General features: G+C 41.4%; 1 protein-coding gene across 1 annotated transcript; it reads right to left on the bottom strand.

Moving 5' to 3' along the window:
• Positions 1-133: 133 nt before the first annotated feature.
• Positions 134-27,483, bottom strand: mta2 (metastasis associated 1 family, member 2). Its single transcript, XM_055058752.1, has 18 exons — positions 27,028-27,483; positions 20,411-20,478; positions 18,005-18,098; positions 8,713-8,830; positions 8,435-8,498; positions 8,196-8,313; positions 7,660-7,762; positions 7,144-7,243; positions 5,880-6,068; positions 5,724-5,798; positions 5,564-5,622; positions 5,381-5,481; positions 3,265-3,404; positions 2,959-3,187; positions 2,793-2,882; positions 2,343-2,461; positions 2,120-2,262; positions 134-1,513 (listed from the first exon to the last, which is right to left on the bottom strand). Exons 1-18 carry the CDS (start codon positions 27,053-27,055, stop codon positions 1,360-1,362), a joined length of 1,992 nt encoding a protein of 663 aa, XP_054914727.1. The 5' UTR covers positions 27,056-27,483; the 3' UTR covers positions 134-1,359.

Here is a 27,483-nt window from a genome sequence, read left to right as displayed (position 1 = left end):
TCTGCGGGGGAAGTTTTTCAACGCTGCAGTAAAAAATTACAAAGCAACAGTTCAGCTCGACACAGTGCTAAAAAGATACAGCTACAAGATGAAGAGAAAACCAGCTGTGATTAAAGCAGGTCTGAACACAAAGAAAAAGAAAATCTTTATTTTTCTTAACAAGATACATTTAAGGATACAGACGGAATAAAAATAAAAAATAAAAACAATTGAGAAAACCTTTTATTGTGGCATGTTAGTCTCTCTCCTTTTACAAAAATCAGCCCCTGTCCCTTCTGAAAGTCACCCCTCCCCAACCTGTTGACTGGACATGTTAGAGTAATCTCCACCATTAAGGAGAAGCAGTTCCTTTTCACTTATTTCTTTTAAAAAAAGGAGCCAATCTTTTTTTAATTTACATGGCTTTGTACAAGCTACACTCTAGACTTTTTTTAGTTTTTGAAAAAGTTAGTCCACAATGGGACCAATGTGTAAAACTGGTGTAATACCCAGAAACTGTGGATATTTCAATAATTTTCAAACAGCAAATGAACAACTTCCTTTCAGCGTTCGCCCTAATAAGACAAACTGGGGAGATAAAAACACCAAAACACCCGAATCCCAATCAGAAACTTGGCTTCTGTTCAGAAGAGAGTTATAGCCACATGAAGAACTTCCTGATCAACACTCTAAAAAAAAAAAAATTATTATTATTTTTTAAATTTATTGCTGCTTAATCTTTTTAGAAGATGACAGGTTGCATAAGAAAAATCATCATTATTCAATCTGATGTTATGTGAGGGGTTAACGGTGATGCTCTTTTTGGATCTCTTGTCCACCTGCAGTTGACAACCTAAAAGCTAAACTAACAATGCGGCAGGTGACACGGTTACCAACGAGCCCAGCTCACACCGTTCCTTTGATGGGAAGCCAAACGTCGGATCAAACTGAAACGATGACGGATCGCTTGGACTGAGCAGCTGACCGCTGCGCTCAGCAGCAGGCTGACATGGAGAGAAATCTATTTACAAAAACATACCAGATGCAGAAGAAAATCAAAATGTGCTTCATCACTTTTTTGAGGTGAGAAATATCAGAATTTAAATTATACATTTGGAAAACGTAATAAGACGGGCTGTTTAATAATCCAGGATTTATGAGAGCATGGAAATGTGAAGCTGCTTTTTATTTTAAATAAGAAAAAATATTCTGTCATCTGTGTGTGCTGAACAAGACATGTTTAGGGAGAAAAACAAGGAAACAAAAACTAAAAACAGGAAAGATCAGAGTACTTTATGGCAATGTGTGCTGCCTGGGAGTCAAACCCTCAGCGGTTCCCTCCCCAGCCCCATGTCCCATTAAAACACCCCCCACCAGGCTTCAGTCTTCCAGGACGATGGGCTCGCTGGTGCTGGAGGGGAGCAGCGGCATGGCCAGGGAGCGGGGCGGAGGCGGCAGCTTGATCCGGACCAGCAGGTGAGGTTTTCTTGCTGCCCGGCGCATCTCTGACTGGGTCAGGTGTTTCCTCAGAGCCCTGGTGGAACCAGAGCAGCAGCAGGTTACCAACAGGAGCCCGATCTCTCACCAGGGCCACATTCACACAAAAAGCATTTTTGGTGGCACACTGATGAAACCTTCATTACCTCTATAATTAAAAGCTACCATGGTGACCAGATTAAGTCCAAACCTCCAGAAATGAGCAGAGGGCTCACTCAATTTGTTCTGAGTTAGCAACTTCTACTTCCTGTTTTTTACAGCCATGCGTAGGGTCAACGTCTGACGAAAGTAAGCTTTGATTCGTTCCAAATTAGATGGAAACATGCCTGATCAGCATTTCAAAGGTTTGTTCAAATTTCGCATGACAGTTGGATGGAAACATGAATTTAGAGATTTTAGAAATTTAAGGAAACTACTGGCTGCTAAGCTTAGTAGCCAGTTACTTACTATACTTACTTACTATAACTATCAGTGTTAAAAAAATTATGAGACACTGGAATCAAACATCAAACAGTCTTTTTTTTAACATGAAATTTTCATCCAGTGAATAAATTAACTCAAGTTAAATATCCCACTTGTCTTTATCAGGCGGTCAGTAAAAGGCTGACCTGTGGTTCTGACGCCAATCAGCTGTGACGTTTACCTGGTGTCCTTGGTGGCCACAAACACCACAGGATTGGGAGCTTCTCCCTGGCTGACCTTCTGCCGCTTGATGACCGACTGCGACGTGGTTCTCATGCCTGATGTGTACGGCCTCCCATTGGCTGGGTAGGGCACCCCTGTCGCCTGTCACAAGAAGAACGAGTTAAGCAGAGTAACACCGAGCATGCATCCGTCATGCTAACAGCCCCGTGAGAAACACTGACAGAGTCAAAGCCTCTCTTTCCCAGCAGGCTTTGGGCCACTCGAGGCTGGCTGGCCTGGTTCCTGTTGATGGGTGTTGGAGGACCTCTAGAGGCCTTCAGCTTCAGAGGAGCTGAGATGGCTGCAGAGACAACAAGAACAAGATCAGCTGCACACATCCCAGGAACAGCAGGGGTCAACACAGGCCAATCACACACTTTCCTGCTAGACCACAGAGATGCCAGAAAAATATTTATTAGAAGACATCAAATTAATAGTCCGTAAATGTATATAATTCTGATTCTGAGAAAAAACAGTCAGAATTCTGAGATTAAAGTTTCATCAACATTTGTTTTCCCCAGTGGCCTTGATCCTCTCCCATACAGATTATAACGTTAACCACTGGAACGATCACTGTGTTTTTAGCGAACAGAAAGGTGATCTAAAAAAAAAAATCAAACTCCATGTCTCACCTAAATCCTTCACTATAGTGGCCAGAGACTGTCGAGGTATCACCTTGCTCTTTGACGGAGACTTAGTGGCTTTAGGCAGCCTGATCATACCTGAGGAAACAAACATTCAGACCGATGTCAGAAGCACATTTGTCAGTGTGAACCTTGCTGAGGTGTGTATTCATACACTCAGCCTTGACGGCGTTGGCGTTGATGGAGGCGTAGGGTCTGCGTGCGGCGCGGCGGGGCTGCAGGATGTCCTCACACACCCGCCGTGCGATGCGGGTCAGCTTGGTGGTCTGCAGGATGAAGGTCTGCCGGTTCTTGGCCAGCAGCTTGGCTCGGCCCTCGTTGCGAGTGAACGGTGACAGACCCTGGACCTCCTGGCGGGTCATGTGACTGCGAGAGCCCGACTCCTGCACACAAAGTGCAAAGAAGATGAAGATGCGAAACACTTGCTGACGAGGTTTAACAAGCAATGTGGTTCCCTTACAGAGCCGGCTCTAGCTGCTCCTTCCAGCTGAGTGGGGGTCTTCAAACCGCCATACTTCTTCCAGTAGATCCAACAAGAAGAACATAGTCTGCACTGCATGTTTGGGGGGCCCCATGCATACCACTGAGGAGACTGGGCCGCTGGTGAGACAGGAGCTCCAGGTTAGAGGGAAATACTTCAGCCAGAATTTGATTAGAAAGCAGTAAAGCAGAAACTCTGCAGCAGCGTTTGCATCACACTGCTTAGGAAAAAAAAACAGGGATGACCTGACCAACTTTTTTCACCATTGATACCAACATCTGAGATTTAGTGTCAGCCCATTCAGGAAAAACAGCTGAACTGGCTTAAAATGTTTTTAAAACCACTAAAATCCAAACAAAACTGGGAGAGGGGGCAAAAAGGTTCCCGTCGCCAATCAAAGTAATAACTAACCGCTAATAAATAGCATCGGCTAACATTGGGAGAGGAGGCGAGAAGCTAAAGTCACCAATTAAAGCGAAACTTCAAACGTAGAAAGGCTAACGCCGTTAGCTCAGCTCCAACATGTGTACAAACACAGTGGTTATGAGTTGGAGGAGGAGGCGCTGTCATCCCCAACAAACAGTACCTGGAACGCAGATCCGTCGCAGGAGGGCGACACACCGCTACTGCGGCCAACAGGCAGCAGGGCGTCCAACGACGGTGAAAATGGCCAGAAACCCAAAAGGCCGATGCCATTCAACGCGAATCGCAGAAGAAAAGAGCCTCCGCTGACGTTATGCTATTTAGCTTCTGATTGATCCTCCGATATGTCACAGGTGTAACTTTGATATTGTTGCTCGAACAGCGCATGCGCGAAGGGAACATTCAGTGCGTTCAGCACCGCCCTCTGGCGGTCAGTAGAACTTTCACACTGCGCCGAGTCAAACCAACCAAATCCTTTGGACAACCTGTTCCCCTCCTTACCTGTGGTGGTGCAACACCAACAATCACTACAGAAAGCAACATGAAAACCTCTGAAGAAGACACAGAGCGCAACTTCCTTCTCCACCAAATGGAAACAAAAATGCTGTGGAGTCAGACTTTAGAGGTTCAGGGGTCTCAGGGTCTCAAACTCCAGTCCTCCTTGTGTAGATCAGTTCTCCAGAGCCTTGCTAATGACCTAATTATTCTATTCAGATGTGGTGCAGCAGAGGCACATCTAAAAGTTGCAGGACTGCAGCCCTCGAGGACTGGAGTTTGAGACCCCTGTTAGAATTTCTATTGTGTCTTTGGTTACACACAAGTGTACACACTTGTGTGTAACCAAAGACACAAAGACACAATAAGTTTCATAAGCATAAGTTTCTATTGTTTCTATTTCTATTGTGTCTTTGGTTACACACAAGTGTACACACTTGTGTGTAACCAAAGACACAATAAGTTTCATAAGCATAAGTTTCTATTGTTTCTATTTCTATTGTGTCTTTGGTTACACACAAGTGTACACACTTGTGTGTAACCAAAGACACAATAGAAATTCTAACAGGACAGCTCTACCAAAAACACTTACACATTTGTTTTGGCTGTATTTACCTAGAATGCAATGATCAATCGTCAGCTTCCTGCATTTGGAGCAGTCTCTAGTCTACATTCGAACTGCCCCAGAGTGCATCTCATCTGAACCTAGACAGGTTTGTAAAGTTTGTTTTTCTTTGGTTTGCATCAGAGTTTGATTACGTATTCACACCTCTGAAAACAAAGCGGATTTCAAGGCAGATGGACTGGAGTACCTTTAAATCAGGACTGAAGACATTCTTGTTTACAACAGCTTTTGATCAAACAATCAGACTAATGAATGTTTGAAACAGACAGTTGCTTTGTTTTTGTGATACATCTATATTTTGCCATTTTCTTTGTGGGTTTCCTTTGATGTCCTGTAAAGCCTGTTAGGTGACCCCATCTATGAATGGTGGTGTGTAAATAAACGTCCATTCAGCTCCACTTCAGTAATTCACTACTTTGAGCTGCTCTGCTTCAGAAAATCCAATGCAGTTTGTGGTTGTAGCGTGACTAAATGTGTTAGAGCGTCTTGCAGGATCAGGGTGGGAGGTGTGTGTGTGTGTGTGTGTGTGTGTGTGTGTGTGTCCCCTCTTACTGTGGCAGCTCTCGCAGCTCAGTCCCTTCTGGAAGCCTGTGGCTCCGTTCAGGCCGGGCTTGCTGCCTGGCATCATGATCTGATTGGGGTTGGGTTTGGTACTGGAGCACACAGAACAGCAGGGAGTTTTTGTGAGAAGGTTGGAGCTGGAAGCAGATACTGTGTGTAGCAGCTGATACTCACTAAGTGGGGATGTAGACCTGTTTGAGCTTGCTGTCTGCCTCTGCTGCCTTTAGTCGTTTCTGAGGAAAACATTCATGGTTGGTAAACATCAGGATGACCACATGAGGGATGAACTTGTGTTTCAGGTGTCTTTCTGTTGTGTGACTAGCTGAAGACTGACCTGCTGGATGTAGCGGTCGGTGGTCTTCCACATGTAGTAAAACTGGACTACGCTGGCCAGAGACTTCCAGGGCAGCTGGTGATCAGGAAACAATAAATCTTTAGTTGCCTCAGTAGATTACTGCAAATCACACCGCAATCAGACAGGAGAGCTCACAAAGTCCTGACGGATGTCGTTGAAGTCTTTGCCGTATTTCTCCAGTGCCTCCTCAAACAGCATGGCCTCCGAGGCGCTCCACTCCTCCATCTCGTCCCGGCAGAGCACTGGACCCCCCTGAGGGACCAGCGTGGACATGGCCCTGGCCAGGTCGTAGTTGTTCTTCTGCAATGTGTCCATGGCATGGAACTAATGCAACAAAGAACATTAGTACGTCATTACTACAGCTTTCTGTTGCACTAAGCTGTACATGCAGACGCACACACAGAGACATGAGTGGATTTTGCCATGGAGAAGTCCTTCAAGATGTAGAGATTTTAGGATTTTTGATTTTTAAAAAGTGAATGAAAATCAAAGAACTCGCACATTAAAAAGTATTCACAACCTTGTCCATGAAGCTCCAAGCTGAACTCAGGTGCCTCCCATTTCCTCTGATCATCCTTTACACGTTTCTGCAGCTTAACTGGATTAACCTGTGCTAGACTCTGGCAGTTGGACAGGAAAGGTACGCAGCTGTCTATATTGAAGTTTCACAGCTGAGTATGTGTTGGAGCATAAATCAAGAAGGAAATCAAAGCAGCTGCCTGTAGACCACAGAGACAGGATGGATGCTTCCTGTCTCTGAAGCATGGATGGATGCAGGACAAGCAGGACACCAACTGCAGCTGAGCCAGAGCCAGATCTGAATCTGACTGAGTGTCTCTGGAAGTTTCTGAAGATGGCTGAGTACTGACATTCTCACCAGCCTGATGGAGCTGGACAGGTTCTGCTGAGAGGAATGGGCCGAACTTCCAACAGACACAGCTGCCACAGGAGAGGTTGGACATCCTTCTGTACATGGGATCTTTTAAGTTTTTATTTGTAATAATAACTTACTTTGAATAACTTTTCCCATTGGCATTAAGGAGTTTTGTGTGTAACACTGTCAGCTTCCTAAAATAATGGCCCAAGTAATTTTTTGCTAAAAGCAATTTTGTCCCCCCTAAAACATCTTTGAGAAGAAAAGAGGTAATGATTTATTTATTTTTTTCACTTTGGCCTTTATTTTATGAAGGTGACAATATGAAAAAAGTGAAGTAGGCTGGAAATAAACTTTCTTTTACATACATCTTAACATAAGACTTAGTTCCAGTAAACTCTGTTGAAACCACATGTTCCAGTGGGAAACAGTCTATGTGCAGGTTGGACTGCAGGTTTTGCAAAGTGTGTGTGCGTGTGTGTGTGTGTGCGTGGAGATGTGTGTGTGCGCAAGTTTGGCTCTAACCAGTGTGATGTCTCTGGAAGCTGCAGCTGCACTCATGTGGAGGCTGGGCTGACGGATGGAGCTGCTGCAGTCCAAGGCCCGGGCAAACGTCCCCACAGCTCTGAAATGCACACACACACCCATCAGACCCTGACATCCTGCTCTACTGCTTCTGGTGTTCCTCTGTGTACACTTCATCAAACAGCCACTAGAGGGAGCATCTGGCTGATGTACCATAACTATAAGAGATTCCCCAGAATCAAACAGTTTCTGTAGATGTAAACAAACAAATTAGATAAGCATAGAGATGATAATTCAAGCAGCAGTGCCCTGTTTGCCCAGTAGTTAAATACATATTCTGATATGACAGAAGGCATTCTCTCTCCATGTTCATTGAGACATAGCAGTCTGATCTTCACTGCTTTACCCTGATGGCTAATGCTTCCATCAATTGTACCCAATTGATGGAAGTTTGCTTGGAAATTGCCATGGCAACAGGTTCTAACTGCAGGGTAGCAGATGGTGGGGAAGTGTCACCTTGCAACAACAAGGAACTGGTCGATCTGGGCGTCCTTCAGCTGGTTGCTGGGGTCCCAAACTTTTGTTTCCATCTTCTCCTGGACCCGGGTGTCAACTTCATCTGAGAGACAAATGGACAAAAAGTTCAATGCTAACTATGACACCAAATCAGCTACAAGTGGCTTAAGGACAGGGAAGTCAATGTTTGAGTGTCCATCACAGGACATCTGTCCCAGAGAACCTGAGTAGATCTGAAAGGTGTGTGAGTGATGAGGCCTACCAACCTGACCCAGTTCTACCACTTCTGTTAAGGAGAATGGGCCAGAACTCCAGTTAGCTACTGAAAGAAGCTTGAGGAATGCTACCAACTGCTAAAAAATGGATGGAAACTTCTGAATTTAAACCAAAGTATAAACATTCTTTCCGATTATTCTGGCATTTTGAAAACAGAACAAATTTTAATAATCCTAACAGATTTAGAACAAGGAAAGCTTTAATCTGGTGTCACAGGAAAATAAAAACATCTGTCTTTCACAGTGTTAAAGGAAACAAACCTTCAGCGAGTTTGTCAGGAATCTCTGCCTGGTATTTAGAGCCCACCCGGATCTCCCCCTGATCAGCCAGCAGCGTCTTCTGGACAGGGTCAAACACCAGCGAGTAGAAGAAACAGTCCTGGACAGGAGATGTTGAAGGGTTGAAGCTGCGCACCATTTGACCTTAATCTTAATTTTTTTCTCAAAAAATGAGCAGCAGGAACAAGGTGCCCCTGAGAAATCGCCAAGCTCAGCCTTACTTCCTTCTCCAGGTAACCAGCCAGAACGTCCGTTTCATTGAGGAGGGTGACGTTGCATTTTCCCCTGGGGACAGAGAGGAGCAGCAGTAAAACATCCACCATGGAAGAAACAGATCATTTGTGTGCCTGAATAAAAAATGGCAACCTAGCAAACTTTAACATTTAAAAGTTAACAGAAACAACGGCCTGCAGTGAGGCGTTGTATTGGATGTGTGTGTTTCTGGTGAGAATGTGTTTCCCCTCAGTGTTAAGACTGCTGACTCCACATGAACACGTACCGTATATGAGTGGCAGGTAGAGACTCAAACTGTCGAGACAAGAAAAGCTCCCTGTGTTTCAGCTGGTGCTTCTGCTGCTCAGACAGCGCCGGCTGCTTGGACTCCTCCTCAAACTCTCCTGAAAACAGACACAACAGAATCAGAATCAGACGATGGAGCAAAACACAGAACTGAAATACCTGCTGTGTTAAATAAAAACACTCATCTGCAGATTATACTGTGGGACATTAACAAGAAGTTTAACTCAAAAACTAATGGGGTAAAGGTGAACTGTTAAATAGTTTTATCTGACACAAGCAGGCAGTTTTATCAAAGGGAATCAAATTTGTATAGAAAAGTCTTTCAACAGAGACTGAAATAATTTTACAAAAAAAATAATAAAATCATGACTTGGCATTTTGCCACTGCCACCTGAGAGCCTCTAGTCCCAGTTAAAGTTAGAATAAAAACTACAGGAACATTTCTATCTCCCTTTGATCTGAAATTACTTAAAAAGAAAAGCACCAGACAGACGTATCAGATACTTTACCCACTCTAAACACACACAGAGAGCGAGCCCTCTTTGAAAAGCCTCACCTGCTGATTCTGATATTTTTGTCTGAAAAGTTGTTACATATAGCGACAAAACCTAAAGAAATTATCCGCTTTATTTTTTCACTCTCACTATGTGAGGAATCTATGCGTGTGTCATTTAAGAAAATGAATGATGTTTTTATTGAATTACTAAATGAAATGAACTTTTCAATATTACAGCTGTTGAAAATAAAAACTAGCAGTTCCAACATCCAATGTTTCATCCCCTGCCACTTCATGTCTGCTGAACATGGTGGGTTATAAGTCATGTCTACCTTCGTTATATTAATCATCAGTAGAATGTTTTGTAAAAGTTTACAGATTCAAGTGAAGAGGTAAGAGAACCAGAAGTACTTCAGATACTTCCTGGTTTGTTCCGAGTCCTCCTAGAAAGTGAAACAGGCATTCATCATCTCATGCATGTTCACGACTGTTAAAACTCACTGCAAGTATTTCATAAGAACAAATGCACAACTTATGTTTTTGTCAATAAAAAAACTCAACTACAGGCAGCTGTTTGTATCTTTAGGTGAACTTGGCCACTAGACTGCGCATTTCTAATTTCAGCAGCAGGGTGAGTAATTTGTGGCAAACTGGAGGGGAGGGCTGATTTTGCTCAATCTCTGTGGACTCCGCCCCTGCACTCGGCCAAAGGAAACCCTGTCAGTGAGGGCATGGGGGGAGAAAGACACAGTAAGACACAGTGAGAAGGACAGTAACTCAGGCCACACCCCTTTTCCTCTTAACCTCTCAACCCCCGCCCCTCCTTCTCCGTCCGACTGGTCCCTGCCAGATAAAGTGGGAGACCCTGTGCAGCAAACCTGAGGCGCCCATCCCCCCAAAAAACATGCATCCTCTCCACACACACACACACTCACACACACACACACACACACACACACACACACACACGCACGCACACACACACACACACCGCCAGAACCGAAGACATTAAGCGACAGCCACCTTAATCGGATATAATCTCAAAACACACAGAACACACACCTTCCATAACGAGAAAAAAAAGAATAAGGAGGAATTAACTCTTTCTGTAGGCCTCAGTAAGCAATCAGCGGCCTTCTGTTTTGCACAAAGAACTCGTTTGTGTGTGTGTGTGTGTGTGTGTGTGTGTGTGTGTGTGTGTGTGTGTGTGTGTGTGTGTGTGTACTGAAGGAGGAAGAGGAGGGAAGATGCGGTGAAAACAGCAATAAGCTCAAGCAATTAAGACAAATGAACAGTAGTAGAGAGACTGAAGGGCTGGAACCATAGCAGCCCATAGCTGACCTGTTCACACTGGGAGAGGTTCAACGGTTTATACATGTAATAAAACGTCAGCAGGCTGACAGCTTACACTACATTTAATATTTAACACTGCTTCATGCAGACACGCAGTGCCTATAAAAAGTATTCAACCCCTCGGGATGTTTTACATTTGGCTTTTTTGACAAAAAAAAATTTTGACAAAGAGAAACAAAAATCTTTCATGTCAAAGTGAAAACTGATTCCTATGAAATAATGAACATTAGAGAAAAATGTGAAAAAAATACAAGCAAATCAAAATAATTGCATAAATATTCACCCCCTTCAAAGTAACTAAAGTCAGTTGATGCTGGTAGTTTCACAATCAGTGGAGTAGAGGTCACCTGAAAGCGGTGACTTTGTCTTCAGTGATGTTAGTATACTGGACTCAGCAAGGTCTAACAGTGGACTGGTGGTCACATGGTTGTGGGACATTCGGTGAAGCTCCTCTGAAGCTCCTCCCACTGCACCTGCAGGAGGCTCCATCGTCCAATAAGAACTTTTGTTGGTCTGATGATAAGACCAAAATAGAGCTTTTTGGTCATCAGAGGAGACACTAAGTCAAACGCCAAACACTTCACATCACCACAAACACACTACAAGACTGTGAAGCATGGTGGGGGCAGCATCATGCTGTGGGGATGCTTCTCAGCAGAAGGCAGTGATTTCCCAGAGGACAATTTGTTTTGATCTGTAGGAGAACTTTGGCTTCAGATGACATTTATTATCCAGCAAGACAACGAGCCGAAGTGTCTAGCTAAAGCTACACAGACATGGTGTGAGGACAAGAAAGTGACCCAGTCAAAGCCCATGGCTCAGTCTAAGTGAGTGGCTGAACTAAGAAAGAGCTGTTCATAGCTGATCTCCTGAAGAGTGTATCATGAAAAATGGAGGAAATGTCGAGGGGCCTCATGTGTAAAAGAGTCTGTAGTTTTCACACTAAAACTTGGCATATGGACAAATTTTAAAAAGTGCGGCACACAAAAAATGTGCATGTATAAAGTCATACATACGTACATATCCGCACACCTTTCCTTTATAAATTCCAATTTGAAATGGAGCACAGCTGCTGGTCCTTCATTTTGCCATACGTCAATTAGTATAAATACCCAGAAGTCTCCCACCACTGAGGCAATAACCATGGCAATTCATCCTTGATTGTAGCAGTATAGGTATTTATAACAATTATTATGTATTTTATCTAAAAGACGCGTTGAGATGTCACCTCACAAAAATTAAAATACATTTTAAAGGTGAAAAAAATCCAAATTAAAAAAAAAAAAATAAAGAGATGATGCCAATGCCTGTTTGAACAGCAGAGTGTTGAGCTGGGATTTAGACAAAGTGTGTCAGAGTCCTTTGAGTGGGAATGTGGATGTTTATTCTAAATAGGGAGATCATGCATAAGTTGAATATTTGCAGAATAGAGCTGCTTTCTGTCCATAAAGGCGCATTCACAAAGCGGGTATGGCTCGACTGAAGGATGCAAGCTGTTGCACCGGTACCGGTGCTGCTCGGCCCCTTGTTTAGGTTCTGCTCTGAGCTCCAGGATGATAAGTCTGGATTAATCTAAACAACAATAAACCATCATCAACATTTACCAGCAGATCAATATGATCTCTGAACAAACGGTCCCTCTGAATCCCTCCATTGGTGATGTCCTCCATCAGAGCCAAACGCTCCATAATTACGCGGCTCATCTTTGCGCAGATACTTATATACGTGTGATTGTATACACACCTTGATCACCATCAAGCCGAACCTGTTTGGAGTTAATCTGCTAATTAAATCTTGTTTTCTTTTTTAAGTGAGAATGAAATTACCCCATTGCTGCATTTCATGCGCTTTGGCGCACAGAACAGTTATGCACATCTTTATGAGACAAAAACTGAGGAAATGTACTATTTAAATTTGAGTGAGCCCTTCACATCCTTTTACTTTTATTTTCTTTATTTTGTGTGAGTGTCATGTTATTGCTTGAAGATAAATGCAGTTCACTTTCACCGTTTACGTTTAAACAATAAAATATTAAAATAATGAAAAAAACAGTTGAGTTTTTTGCTTCTTGGGCTAAATAACTGAATGCAGTCAGATTTCGGTGTGTTTAGGCGAGTTTTGATGCTTTGTAGTTTCATATTGTCCACAGAAAAGTGGCTGCAGCACATTTTCATTGCTGCTCAAAAGTTTGCATATATTTAAACAAACTTTCACGCCACATTCATTTTTATACATGCAGGCATGTGTGTAAAATATGGCGTGTGCACGCTTTATACATGAGGCCCCAGATGAGCATCCTGACTGAGAGCCACACTGATTGACTGCAGCCAGGGGAGAAGCTACTGAATTCTGACTGAAGGGGGCAGTATTTATCAAATCACTCATCTTATGACACATATTTTTGTCTTTATTTTGTAGAAATCAAGTTTTCAGTTTAACATTAAGAGTTTCTTTGGAATTCTCAACATAATTTGTTTTGTCAAATTATGTTGATCATATTTGAACATGTCTATACTGGCTACGTATCTATAAGCCATGATTTGCTTTTGTGAAAATATGAAAGAAACGGAAAATAAAAAGAAGCTTAAACTCAGGAAGGGTTTGAATATTATCACTAAACTGGAGAGCACCACAAACTGATCAGACATTGTTCACTTTGTGAAGGAAGATATAACTGTAATCAGTTTACACACATCTGGTTTATTATTGTTATTCTACCAGGTGAACGTCAGCTGTGATTTCCACTGTTCCTGTCACGATTGTTACTGAAAACAAAACAAAAAACACATCCCAGTTCCAAACCAGTAGGGTTTCACCTTGCTGAGTGGTTTGGGTTTGTAACATTGCATCTCAGAAACCTGAACAAAGACATCTCAGTCAAGAGCTGGAGGCTGACTTATAGAGAAGAAGAGTCAATAAAATCACAGGGGTGCCATGTCTAAAACACTTGAGTTCGATTCATTCATAGATCTAACATAAGATAAAAAAAAAACAGTAAAAACACTGAAAGTCTACTGGAGTTAATCTGCTGATTAGCACTGGAATCCCATGGTCTCACTGCCTATTACTGATATTACCCATAAGGCATTGCACCTAAGTCTATGTGCTGATCCAAAAAACCCTTAATAAATGAAGCTGGCATCTGTTTGGAGGATAGCTGTAATATAGTAATTTGTGTAGAGTACTTAAAATTTCTCCCTTCACTTCTCTACAAAACACTAAAATACAACAATTTTAAGACAGGACTGTTGGATCAAATGGGTGATGTCAAAGGGAGTTCACTGATTGGAGTTTTCTGGCCAATCATGATCTTTAAAAACTCTGACCTGCTGATTCCATTCTCGGCTGACACCAATTCCTTTAGTCTGAAAAGTAGCTAAATATAGCAACAAAGTCACTAAGTTGGCAACAGTGGGGGACTGTTTTAGAGTAGTTGCCTTTCCGATGCCAGAGTAAAATACAGGAGTTACAGGAACTGCATCTCACTAAACACCATGCATACTTCACAATAACAATGGAAAACTGCTCTGACTGTAGCATCTTTAATTACCTTATAAAGAGAGCTGAGTGAAGGAAATAGTGGCAACATCTTTTGTTTCAGCCAATAATCTCAGTAAGTAACAGACTGCTGCATCCTAAATGCACAGAGGAGTGTTATCACAGCTCCTTCCTCCCAGCTGCTGTTACACTCCAGAACCATCACAGATCCAAACAAACTCAGGAAGTGACACATTTTCTACACTTTTAAACTAACTTACAGTCCAAAGGAGTTTCACATTCCTTTGGACTGGAGTTTGCTAAAGAGTATTTATGTTGAAATGTTGCCCTTACTAAACAATATTTTGCTCATTATTCTGTTTAATGTATTGCGTTTTCCTATTTCTGTGAATCTATTTTCTTTGACTGCCTGACACTTGTGCTGCAGCTGCACAGAAATTTCTGTTTTATTCTGTTCACCTAGAAAAGTAAAGAAAACGTTTGTTGGTTATTATTCTCCTGAAGAAGGTTCTCAATGAGAGGAATCTAAATATGCAGAAATAAGAAGCTCCACAAAAATTAAAAATCAAAATGAGTCAAGAAAAGTGAAACGGTTGCGTCATCACAAAGCATGGCAGGAATCAGTGTGAGCTTTATGCTGGAGCGGCTGTATTAATACTGGGTTCCTGCGGATCTACAGGAGGACGGCAGCATCCTGCATCAGTCCAGTCAGTTGGAGGCTGGCATCAGCTATGTCTTCGTTCAGCTGCTCTACAAGAACATGTCAAAGCAGCCAGCAGGCACAAGGAAGACACACAAAGGAATTAAGAGCCACTCTAATCAGTCACATTTCAGGCAACACCACACACACACACACACACGCACACACACGACTGTAGTGTCTCACTGTGGTGGTATCCTAGAGAAGCATGCCAACATCACTGCATCCATTTTGAGATGTGTTGATCTGTGTTTTAATGTCTTTGTTAAGAGCACTGTAGACCAGGAGGAGGAGGGGAGGGAGAGAAAGGTGGGCTATCGGGAGGGGCGTGGGAGGGGTGTTTAATGAACGGGATCCATTTTTACCAGACTGCATGTCATTAGCACCACCCACTCCCCCCTGTCTACTCTCTGATCAAACAAGGAGGAGATTGGACTGGATCAGGGTGGGGCAAACCAAGGAAGGAGCCTCAGCTGAGACAACAACAGTGGTTGCTACAAATGTGATTATTGATTATTGGTGCATTTATTTGAACAGGATCCTTTCTTCTTGATGTCACCTGGTGAGCTCCTTAATGTGGTTGATATATTCTATTAACCTAGAAGTAAAAAATCAGAAGCATGAATCTTATGAACTCCATTGTTATATTACTAATCATTATTCTAATAATAATGCTCCCACAGGATAATCATGCACCATGATGATATTGAAAACAGGGCCTGGTGAACATATTTCATCCCACAATTTCAAGATAAAACTCATGAGAGTTTTATAAGAACATTCAACTAATCACTTCTTTGTCCATCAGACTACACTGATTTGGGGATTATTTTCAGAGATGTTTCTATCTCTGGTGGAAGGAGGAGTAGTGACTTTACTCATGTCTGTGAATAACTAACTGTTTTGGTTTCAAACAGCTCCCAGCCTGTCAGCCTCCATGTGACTGAAGATGACTTCCAATGGGAAGCTATTTTTTAGTTACTTAGTGAAATGCAGGGAGCAGCCATTTTCAACAGGAAGTCAGGAAGTAGCAGGGAGAATCGCAAATCACCTGATAATATATCCAACAGTTTAGTTCAGGACTTGGACTTGAACAGGTCAGGGATCAGGAAAAAGGCAGCTAACACCTCTGCAGACCCCACACATCCTGAACACAAACAGTTTAGACTTTTAGTTTCGCCCCCCAGGCTCATCTGATGAACACAATGAGCATCTTACAGTCTGAGTCTTAAGCTACACTGTTCTTAAGCAATATAAGTATATTTGTACAACTTGCATTTCTTTTCTTTATATGTTTAAAATCTGCACAAACTGTTTCTTTTATCTTTCCTTTAATATTTATAAATCTACACTGGCATCTGTAACCTGTCAAACCTTGAAATGAAAGTCAAAATCCTTGTTTTGTGCTCACAATTGCCATTGTTCTTGATGCCGGAATGAAAACAGACACCTTAAAATCTAAACTGCCTGAAGAGTATTAAGCGTTGCTTTCATTCCCATATTTACCTAATTTTTTCATATACCAGTCATCGCAGTTGACCAATTCCCTTTTAAAATAAGTAATTTTCTTTTCTGATAAGTTTCATTCCAAAATTAGAAATTGTCAAAAATCATGAACTCAGAACAAACTATGGAGTAGGGTTGAAGAATAAAACAATAGCAATATATACTGTGAAAGACACGCGATTAATATTTATTGATTATGCATTTGATAGAATATTCACGATATGAACTTTTCACTGAACTCTAATCTAGAACTGCACAGCATTCTGGGTGATGTAGGCAGAAGAAAGACTTCAATTGCTCAACCTCCCAGAGCTAGCTAAGCCATGAGGGTGGCATCAACTAACTGACTAACTCTAGCAACAACCTATTGAGTAACTTGCACAGTGCAGACTGAGCCACTGTGCCTCATAACTGTTTAAAAATAAAAACAATGACATAGAATGAAAACTGGGTAAAACATGTCTGGAAGTTTTTTCAGTTACATAAAACAAACAAACAAACAAAACAAAAAACAACTGCTGTATTTTCCGGACTATAAGTCGCTCTGGAGTACAAGTCGCACCAGCCATAAAATGCATAATAAAGAACGAAAAGACATATATAAGTCACATTTTTGAGGAAAATTTATTTGGTAAAATCCAACACCAAGAACAGACATGTCACCTTGAAAGGCAATTTAAAATAAAAATAGAATAGAGTCAACAACAGGCTGAATAGTTGTATGGTATGCTAACGTTGCATGACAAACAATGACCTGCACGTGCCTGGTATGTTAGCATAACATATTAAGAGTTATTCAGATAACTATAGCATAAATGACATGCTAACAAATTTACCAAACTATCCATGCTCTCCAAATCACTAAATCGAATAAAATCTTCATCCTCGATGTCGCTTGTAAACAACTCCGCTAACTCCGAAAGTAGAAGAACAGGCCTAGAGCGCCCTCTTGCGGTTTAGTGTGAAAATGACATGTGATATGATGTAATGATGTGTACATAAGTAGCTCTGGAGTATAAGTAGCACCCCCGGCCAAACTAAGAAGAAAACTGTGACTTATAATCCGGAAATAATTACTGATATCGACTTGTAGGAAATGTGTTTTTCAGCCATACTGTCCAAGCTCTAGTATCCAGTATATTCTCCCAACATTATCTACCCCAATGAAGGATCCCAGACTTCCTCTGACTCCCACCAATCACTGCTGGTGTATTCTGGTCAGCAGCACCTGCAGGCAGTTCATCTTCAGAGCAGAAGAAATGGAACGCCCTGTCTGTTTATAGAACACTCATTCCTTGAGAAACTATATATTCTTTCAAATATAAAAAACACTGTGTTTGTTACATAAAACAAGCCAGATGCACCATTCTGTCCCAATACAGTAAGTTCGTGTGACTGTCTGTATTTCCCCTCTTTATTAAATGATAAGCAGTTGACACATGAATCAGATGAATCCCACGGGCCAGGTGATGGATCCAATGCAAAGAAAGGCGGCCATGTTGCGAGTGGAGGAACATTAGCTTGAGAATGACTGGGCTCCAGCTCGAGTTCTTAATTTAGCCCTGGAGCAGGCCTTGTTACAATTCACAACAGAAAAGCTGAAGAGGCGCTTTGAGGCTTTTGTGTGAAACACAAAGAGGAAGAGGCTCATTAAAGGCAGCCAGCCATATCATGCATACACTCCTGCTGTAGTGGATGAGGCAAGAGCTTGCTACTCACTTGCGTTGCTGTCTGCCAGAGTGTTGAGGTTGCCTGAGATGTCTCTCCTCCTGAACAGACACACCACCTTCGCCTCCACATTCCCATTGGCTGTCTGCAAACACAGAGCGAGTTGTTCAGGTCAGAACTATCAGGAAGAAAAGGTGCGAGTCTCCAAGCTTCTGTTCCCATCTTCAATCATTTTTACAATCCCCGGTTTCCCACCCAGAGAGGGACGCCTGAAATGTTTCCCTCCTGATTTGTGTTTTCCTTATTTTATATGGCAAAATAAATGAATAAGGCTGCCATTAAATACAGCTGTTGTTCATTTTGACCCATGCAGTTTTGGTTCTTATTACTTCCACTTTCTACTTGTAAATCAACCACTTTGTGCTAAAACCACTGCTGTACTTTGCAATTAAGTATTTTGCTGAATAAAATGCTTAAGAATTTTAGTGATGCACAATATATCGGCACTAACAGCAACATTTAGGTATTGTTCTGACAAGTAAAACTGGGCCGTTATCAACAACCAATATTGATTTCCATCTTTTTGTTAATACTGGCCCAAAGTTTCGATTGGTGCATGTCTAAATAATTTAAAACAAATGTACCGATTGGATTCATTTTTGCCGTTCACACTGCCATGAAACAGTCAGCTATGGGTTGCATTTGGACAAAACAAACAACAACAAAAAATCTATTTGGGTTTCCTTTACCTGCTGTGTGAGTGAATGTAGTCAGAGTTGTTTTACAGACCAGCCAGATTACTCATCCTCTGTCCACAGCATTAACAATGAAAAAGGTTTTCTGTTAATTGTTCTTTCTTGAACTGCTCCTGGTTCACCAGCTCAGCTGCTCTGTTTGGTGCCTCGATGTCTGAGACCATCAGCTGCTCTCCAGCAGCCAACAGTCTCCTGAGTTTTCCTCCTCTGAACGATTATCAAGCTGTTTCCACTAACCAAACCAAGCTTCTGTTCAAGAGCATTTGGGCAAACAAGGCTTTTATGCAAAAGACTGACTGATTTGGATGTTTTTTCTAGAAATTAAGTATATAGTAATTTCCCATTCCAGATATTTTGTAAATGTCTGCATTTACAAAACAGTCCTACTTTCATTCACAAGAATGAATTCAAATACAGGTGAGTAAGGCCTGATCTGACAGACAACGGGTTAAAAAGATCCACCCAAATCAACCCTGACATGTTAGCTGGAGCAGGATGAACTATGAAAAGTTAAAATGACTATGAAAAGATATAATATTTCAACTCAGGCCTCAGGATTTACAGCCCAGCAGAACTTACATGTCAGATTACTGAAGACTTCTAATTATTTCTGGTGAATTAGGAAATCTTTTGAAAATAAATGACAATTAAAGTGATAGAGCTGTGTGTCTGTGTGCGTGTGTTTGTAGTAGTGTGTGCAACAGAGAATTCTGAACTCACCACAAATGAGTGAGAACAAAGTCACATCGCTGATGTATGGTAAACCTCAATGATGACAATTTGTTTCATAGTTGTAGTGCACTGCCTGCACATTTCCAACCGATCACCAATATTTAAAAAGCCTGACCTGTTGATTCCAATTATGGCCGATGGCATTTCTTTTTAATCAGAAAAGTTGCTAAATATAGCAACAAAGTCACTAAGTCGGCCATGGTTAACAGTGACCTGGAGGCCGGTCTGTCTATCAGTCTCACTCAAAGCAGAGAAATAGAGGACAGTGGCTGATGTTCAGACTTTTGTGGAGGAAAATAAAATCAGCTTCTCGTGTATCGGTCAATTGTCTGTCACCCTAAATTAAGGAAATGGGGGTTGAATTATTGTTGCACCTTTATTTAACAGAATTCAGAGTTTAACTGAGGAGTTTTTCTTTTACCATGAATAGTTTTTTTACTCTAATATAAAAAAATAAATCTTTTCGCTGACAAGTATTTCAATACAATGACTATGATACAATGTTTTCACGTCACATTACATTCCAATAAACAAAAAATCTTGTACAAAAATCTAAATAACTAATATTATGTTAGTAAAGGTTTGGTGAAAAATGTCTTCAAATGCAAACAGCGCTTTATACGCAACAGCAGAATTCAGGTACACTAGTACAATTCATTCTGAAAAACTGATCTACAGCCTTTAACCCAGATCTCTGAATTCAGTAGCTTTTAGCTCTCATGGTGAAATCCACAAGTGCTTTAGAGCAAGTGGCTTACATAAATGAGCTTAATCCTGTGACAGGGAATCTGCCCTGTGTCATATGCTGCTGTTGTTATGGCAGTAGGATCTGAAGCAGTGTCCTGTCATTGGAGCAGCCATAATTTACCACCGTTTGCAAGGTTTCAACGGGCCGCTGCACAGAACAGGTTCAGGTTTAGCTGCTGGTGAGAGTTGAACACGTTAAAAAGCACAAACATCAACTACCAACCTTGTTGAGCTCTTCTATTCTCCGGATCAGGTATGGGTTGCTGGAGGAGTTCTCAAAGTAAACGTAGTCTGAAACAACAGAAAGAAGAAAAAAATAAATAAAAAAAATTAGCGCATGACCCCGCCTCAAATTTTTTCAAACAACACAGTCACTGCATAACCCGAGATGCTCATATGCGCAGATGACCAGGGGGAATTTGATGTCCAACTCTTCGAGGAGGTGGTGGCCTCCCTTGACCCCAGCTCAATGAGAAAATAGTGAGGCTCTTTTTTACTGATGACACCAGCAGGCATCAGACTGAGGCTACTTTTTCTGTAAAACCATATTGTTCATCGATAAAAGTATTCTTTTTATTTTCCAGTGACTGGACAGATGATTCATTGTGTGCGGATTATGTTTGCTATGAACCCAAAGAACAACAGCAGGAGAAGGAGTGACTGAGAGACTCAAAGTGATCTGCTGGGTTTGTTTAAATACCTCTGAATAATTAATTGAGCTTACTGTACTGTTTGATGACGTGTAAAAGAATAATCTTTATTGGATGTCACTATGGCAGTTTTCTGGCTGATCATCGATCTTTAATGTCTGACCTGCTGATTTTGGCCCATATCAATGTTTTGCCTGAGAGTTGCTAAGTCGGTAGCAGTAGGTGACTGCTGTTGACCCTGCTGGTGCAGATGTGCATCACAAAGAGAAAGGGGTTCTGTTCTGTTAACTTGAACCGTTCCAGACTTTGAGCCATAGAGGTCTGCTGTCTAGGTCACATCTGTTTTTCCATGCATAAAGATGAAGACGAAAACAATTCAGGATGGATTGATCTCAAAACGTGATCTATGGTGAACGCATAGGCACATGCACCAGGAGACACGCTGCATCAAGTCAAAGTTTATTTGTGCAGTACATTTCAGCAACGAGGCAGTTCAAAGTGTTTTACACTGGAAAAACATGATTCAGTAAAATTGAAATAAGCAGCAGACATTACATTTTGTTCATATGTGGACTATGTACATCTAAAATACATGAATATTCTGACAGATGACCAGGATTCAATTGAATTTTGCTTCAGATTGTAACTGAATATGTGTTCTTTAGAGCATAAGGTCATAATCCTTATATGAGATCCGGTTCATCTCCACTCTCCCATGAAAACTGACATATTCATATATGCATTTGGAATGAACATGCTGTCAAAGACTCATCAGTTCAATCAGAGCTATTTTTACTATGGCATCTGTTAACTAGCAGAAATGTTCGTTAACAGATGAGCAGGCTGTGCCTGTTGTGCACTCTTCATTTACTTGTTTCTGCTGCAGGAGAAGCACACATAGCTAACCTCGGTTGCTCAGCCACACTGCAGTCTTCTGTGTTTGATTCCTGAGATTTAGGAATGAACAGTTCCTGAAAACAGTTCACATCACAGGAACAATGCAAAAAAGTGATGCAGGGTAACTAGCAGTAACGATGAAGTCCTGAGTTTAAACATTGGGTGTTTAAACTCTACATGTGCTTATCAGCTGTCTGACGATGCCAGAGAAATGTCTGCTGAGCTTGCAGTGACGAATTAAAACACGGATGTGTTTTAATTAACGCCATCAAACACATCAGCGTTACACACACACAGAAAAGCTACCTGATAAAGGATAATCCTCAGAGTTATTTGTGTTGACATTAAGCAGCTGCTTCTTGTGACTTTTCCTTTAGGTATGATCTTGACATGAAGCCTTCAACATCCTGATGAATGAATTTTTGTCTTTGTGTGAAGTTACATGCTTCAGTTCAACCTGAATTCTCCCCACTCTGGGACAATAAAGCATATTTATATTCTAATATTTAACATCCACATCACAAATCTCTCTCTTCCTAATATGGTGACGTGCCAGCAGCAGTGGTTTGTGTCTAAACCTAAAGCCCAGCGCAGCTTATTGCACTTTGGGGACAGACACAAAATGAAGAACAAAATGCTGCGTGCAGGTGCATAAGTTGACAAAACAAGTACTGTTCTTTAAGAAAAAAAAATGGCTTGGGGAATAAAATAAATGCAGACAGGCTGAGATATTAGAGGATGCTTAGAGCAGCCGGAGGACGCCTGCAGCTCGGTTCCATTTGGTGAGCTCACAAGTAGGCAGAGAGCCTCAAGAGGATATGGCTGCTTTCTGATGCATCACCACAAGCAGAGGTGGAAAAGGAAGAACTCTGAAAGAGAGAGGATTTCTTGCTCTATTTAACAGCAATGTAAAGACTGAATAGGGAAGCATCACATTGCTGTACACAGTGAAAGAACATGGCATCCTCCTGTTACGTAACAGTGGGTAAGAGTGAACAGGAGGACGTGCACTTTCATGTGCCTAACATGACTAATTGTAGCTGTTCAGACAGTGATGCTGGATGTTTCTCCATGGTTTGTTTCCTCTGACAGAAGAACTGCGATCCAGGGAAAAACCACAGGTCTCAGTTTTCTGGATAGTTCTGGTCTACATGTATGCACATCTGAGAATCAGGCATTATTATTATTATTATTGAACACATAAAATGAACACATAAAAAAGAGAGGATGCCACTGAGTACTTGTATTTTTCTCTCCTTCCACAAACGTCTGAACATCAGCCACTGCCCCCTTCTGGTCTGATGTGAGACAGGTTTGACTGACAGACCCTTCTGCCCCGGGAGGTCATGTGTGTGCTTAACAACAGTCACCTCACTGTTGCCAACTTAGCAACTTTGTTGCTATGTTTAGCAACTTTTCTGACAAAAATAAAATTGGAATCGACCAAAATTGGAACAAAGCAAATTTATAATGAACTCCCTTCAATCCTGTCCAATATAGCATTTTAACACAATAAATCTAAATTCTTACAACGATAGAAAGAATTTTATGAACAGAGTTCTACTGCAACTGTCATGACGACACCAGTATCTGATTTTCAGTGAAGGCCTCAGAAGTTTGTTGGCGAGCATTACTTATCACCCTGAATCCACCATCTCCACAGAGAAACATGGTGGTGGCAGAGTTATGCTGTGGGAATGCGTTCAATCAGCGGAACAGAGGAGGTGTTAAAGAGTCGATGGGAAGATAAATGGAGCTACAGAAAGGGCAACTCCCGAGGAGGAATTGTTAGGCCCCTTCCAGCAGCCGTCCCTGCAGCTTCAGGCAGGATGGGAGAGCATTCGTGTTTTAGAATGTGACCCCATTCTAAAACAGTGAAGCATACTAAATTGCAGCACAATTGGAAAAAAATGCTGGTAAATGTTGCCATGACTTGCGTCTGCTGCTTTGGTAATGAGATGATTGTGCTGCAGTTTCTTAATGGCCTTAAAAACGACTCCAACGTGCTCCGAAAATATTTTTTGCTGCACTGAACAAGCTACCCCAGCTTTCTAACAGACATAGTTGGCCTGAACATACGGTACTTCTGTAATTAGAAAATATTTATTACAATCCGGTCCGAGCAGGTCTTTGCAGTAGTGCTAATGTGCTAAGGACAAATTAGCAATGCAATGTGAATGCCTACATTAACCTGATTAAGAGACTGAAAAAGATTTTTTACTGTTTCTCTTCATCCAGTCTGCTGGAGTTTTAGCTGCTTCACAATAAGAAATCAACAGAAATTTTAGACATGGTGTTGGCAGTCTACAGTTTAGACTCTAGACTGTCTATGCAGAGTCTACAGCTGCAACAGTTACAGTTGTGGTAACTGCTGCTTTTCTACAAAGTAATGAATCGGAGGGTTGTATGCTAATTTATGTCACGCTTTTACTCAGATTTATGTTTTCTGCAATGCCAAAGAGAAGACAGTAAGCAGCTTACAGTCAGACTTGCTGTTTTATCCCTTTTTTTAAAGGAGTAAGAATTTTTAATCTTATGTGACATGTTAGTCGTAAATTTCTGATGATTATCAGGAATTTAAAAATGTTGATTTAAAGGAGGCAAAGACACTCCTAGAAACACAGTTTGCACCTAAAGACTCGTGGAAAGAAAGAATTGCCTTGTATTATATGCAACAGCTACAGGAAGAGCAAATTTCCAAACCGCAAACTCTAAAGGGCAAAGCTGCATGTCACTACCTGTCCTAGGAAAACTGCTCTGCTGATACCAGAACATCCGAAGTTCTGGTATCAGCAGAACTTTGGCAGTTCAAGTTGAATTCGGGTCACAATGCGATCTGTTGGTCATTGGAGGAGAGACTGGTGTTTCTTCAAGTAAACTGAAACAGATTTAAACCCTTTCATATGAATTTTTTTTAACCTAAATGAATGTTAAGATTCACATCTTGTCAATGCTCTGAATTTCTACTAATTAATACTGAACAAGTATTTATACAGTCTCTATTTGTTTGAGAGTTATCACCTCGTTGTCATTGCATTTAACTTTTCTGAACAGCAACAACACCAAACGAAACAGAACCTGGAAACAGAATCTATTTTGTACTGTGAACACGACCTTTAATTCTTCTATCAACCTGGGTTTTGTACAATCATATATATACATGTATATATAAGTAATGAACAATCGATTGGAACGATCCCCGTCTATGCACCATATTGTGCAGACCAGTGTTTAATCAGCATGACCTAAATACCCTGCAGACCCTTGTGAGTGCTCACACACAGCTAAGCCTGCCACACTATCCATAAAACATGTCTGTCTCTGCGACAACACTCTCTTTCAAACGTCGTAACAAGATATTGCGAGAAATAAGCGCCAGCGACAAAGCAACTGCATGAGCAATAAAAAGTATGCTTCTCCAAACAGTACTGTTAAAAGCTAGGCGGATAAAAAAGGATGCTAGCCAAATGACAGCTGTAAGTTTGTGTCCCTTCTCAGTGCTCATATTTACTCCCCAGTACTGACGAGGAAGCCTTCAGAAGTACCAAACATGACTTGGTATGTACAGCATTTCTGCTCACATACGCCTTTCATTCAGTGGGATTTTACACACGCCATTATTCTAATGAGAAAGTTTCCCAACACGGAAATTGGGCCATGTATTCGCGTATTTTGCAAGTATATAATGTACACAATATAACATAACTCCGATGATTCAACTGACCAAATTCTATTATTAAAGTTATCTGAGTTTTAAACTATTCTGCTTCAAGCCATTTTTAAAAATATCGTTCAGTCTGTACCATCAGGTGGCTTTAAGCTAACTAATTTTAGCATTCACGGTTAACTTTGCTAGCGTAACAAATGAAGCGGTATGGCGAAGCCAAGCTAGCTGCTACAGACCCCGCGAGGTTCTGGCTTTTTAGCGGCTAATGCTAATAGCATGGAATTTCCATTTTCACTCTCCGACATTAGCGCCAATTTAAAAATTATTCCGCGAATGTCCACCTACATGAGCAATAAGCTTCCCGAGGTGTCATATCTGAGTCCGTAATTAGTTTTTTCCCCCCAAACTCTTCAGAGAACAGTTCACGGAACCCGACAACAATCCGCGGTGGGATATTTGTTGAGACAACTATATAGCCGAGATCTCGCATTAATGTTTGTAAAAGTTGCACGTTTCATCTATGGTGTGACATTAAGCAACAGTATTAGATGTATTGATTAAAAAGGTTAATATATTTATTTGCAAAATCCCATTACAATCGTATGTTTCAAACCAAACTTGAAGCACGCACGAAGGCTAAGTGGCATTGAAGTTGGCATCTGATCCGAGTTTCAGACCCAGGGCTGTTGCGCGGATTTTAGGGATTCTGGAATATTTCTAATGACAAATAATCAATTTAAGAGCTGTGCTGGATTACTCTAGTCTGCCTGCACATTATTTTACACACAGTATTTGATTAGAAAAAATTCCCTTGTTATTGTTTAAGGTGGAAAATACCAATTTTATAGCTATTTTGGGATAAATTCATAGTTGCATCCTGTATGCAATCAGTTCATTTTTAGTCAAGTCAAATCTGTAGTAAATTATTCTACGCTGTTTACAGACACTTTCATACAGTTTCTAAGAACCTCGTTCTCTTGATGACAACATATATTCAATGTTTTATTTTGCATTGGAAATTACATTTAATATTAAACCCATCTGAAAACTCTTAATGTTTCAGACTGGACAGAATTAATCTACTCTTTATTCTTTAAAACGTTCAAAACACAAAGATTTTAGGATTTAAAGTTTAAAGTACCTGATCTATTGCCAAAATACAATCAACACCATTAAGTCAATGAGTCGAAATATCATGTTATTTATTAAAGCAATCCATTCGACCTGCCCAAGAACTGTACCTTTCAAACTCAATTATTTATTTTCATGTATGTTTACGAAAAAATGTCTTTAAAGAACCTTTAGACAGTGCCAAATAAGACAGTTTACGTTGGGCCTGTCGGATTTAGAATTAGACCTGATCTAATTTAGTCCTGTTCTCTAAAAGAGCATAACAGATTTTTACTCAAGCGTCCAATCGGTGTATACGAATCTGAAGCTAACTTCAGCATCATCCAAAGCTAGGCTACGGCTAGCTTGATTTAGCAGCTAACCGAATAGACAGCTAGCGGCTAGCCGCCTGGGTGTCGAAAACGAACAATCACATCGTGTGCGTGCGTGTATGTGTGTGTGAGTGTGTGTGTGTGAGGCGAGAGGGGGGTCTCAAATATATAAACCATTCCTTACCTCCCACTCGGTACATATTGGCCGCCATCCTCTTGCAACCTGTATTAAAATCAATTCCAGGGTATTCCCCGCTTTGGTAAAAAATATCGACGGCTTCTCTTTTATTCCTTCATTTATCTTAGACACCCCCGCCGCGAAACAAAGCCGGCTCCGGGCTCAAGCCGAGCTGTGGCGGGTAAAAAAAAAAAGTTAAAAGTTTTCTTTAGTAAAGCTCCGGAGATAGACCCCAAAAAACAGAAGTATCCTCTTGTCTTCGGCCCCTCAGACGACCTTCTCCTCTTCTTCCCTCACTCATTCACACGCAGCTAGCCTGTCTCTTACTCCACTCTTCCTCCCATCCTCCGCTCCAAGCTTCATCCTCCTCTTCTTCACCTCCGCTCAGTTCAGCACACACACACACACGCACACACACTCGCACACGGAACACTCACTCACAGGTCCCCCTCCGACAGTGCG

This window comes from Poeciliopsis prolifica, unplaced genomic scaffold (genome assembly GCF_027474105.1).
Source record: "Poeciliopsis prolifica strain line A6 unplaced genomic scaffold, Auburn_PproV2 SCAFFOLD051, whole genome shotgun sequence".
In the NCBI taxonomy this organism is placed as follows: domain Eukaryota; kingdom Metazoa; phylum Chordata; class Actinopteri; order Cyprinodontiformes; family Poeciliidae; genus Poeciliopsis; species Poeciliopsis prolifica.
The sequence above is the reverse complement of the archived record's forward strand: the minus strand, read 5'-3'. Positions and strand labels throughout refer to the sequence as shown.

Excerpts from the sequence above, each read along its gene's own strand:
- mta2 (XM_055058752.1), bottom strand. The coding sequence starts at position 27,055 with ATGGCGGCCAATATGTACCGAGTGGGAG. Across the intron at positions 20,479-27,027 it reads CAATATGTACCGAGTGGGAG|ACTACGTTTACTTTGAGAAC; the intron begins GTAAGGAATGGT and ends CTGTTGTTTCAG. Across the intron at positions 7,244-7,659 it reads CAGTTCCTTGTTGTTGCAAG|AGCTGTGGGGACGTTTGCCC; the intron begins GTGACACTTCCC and ends TGTGCATTTCAG.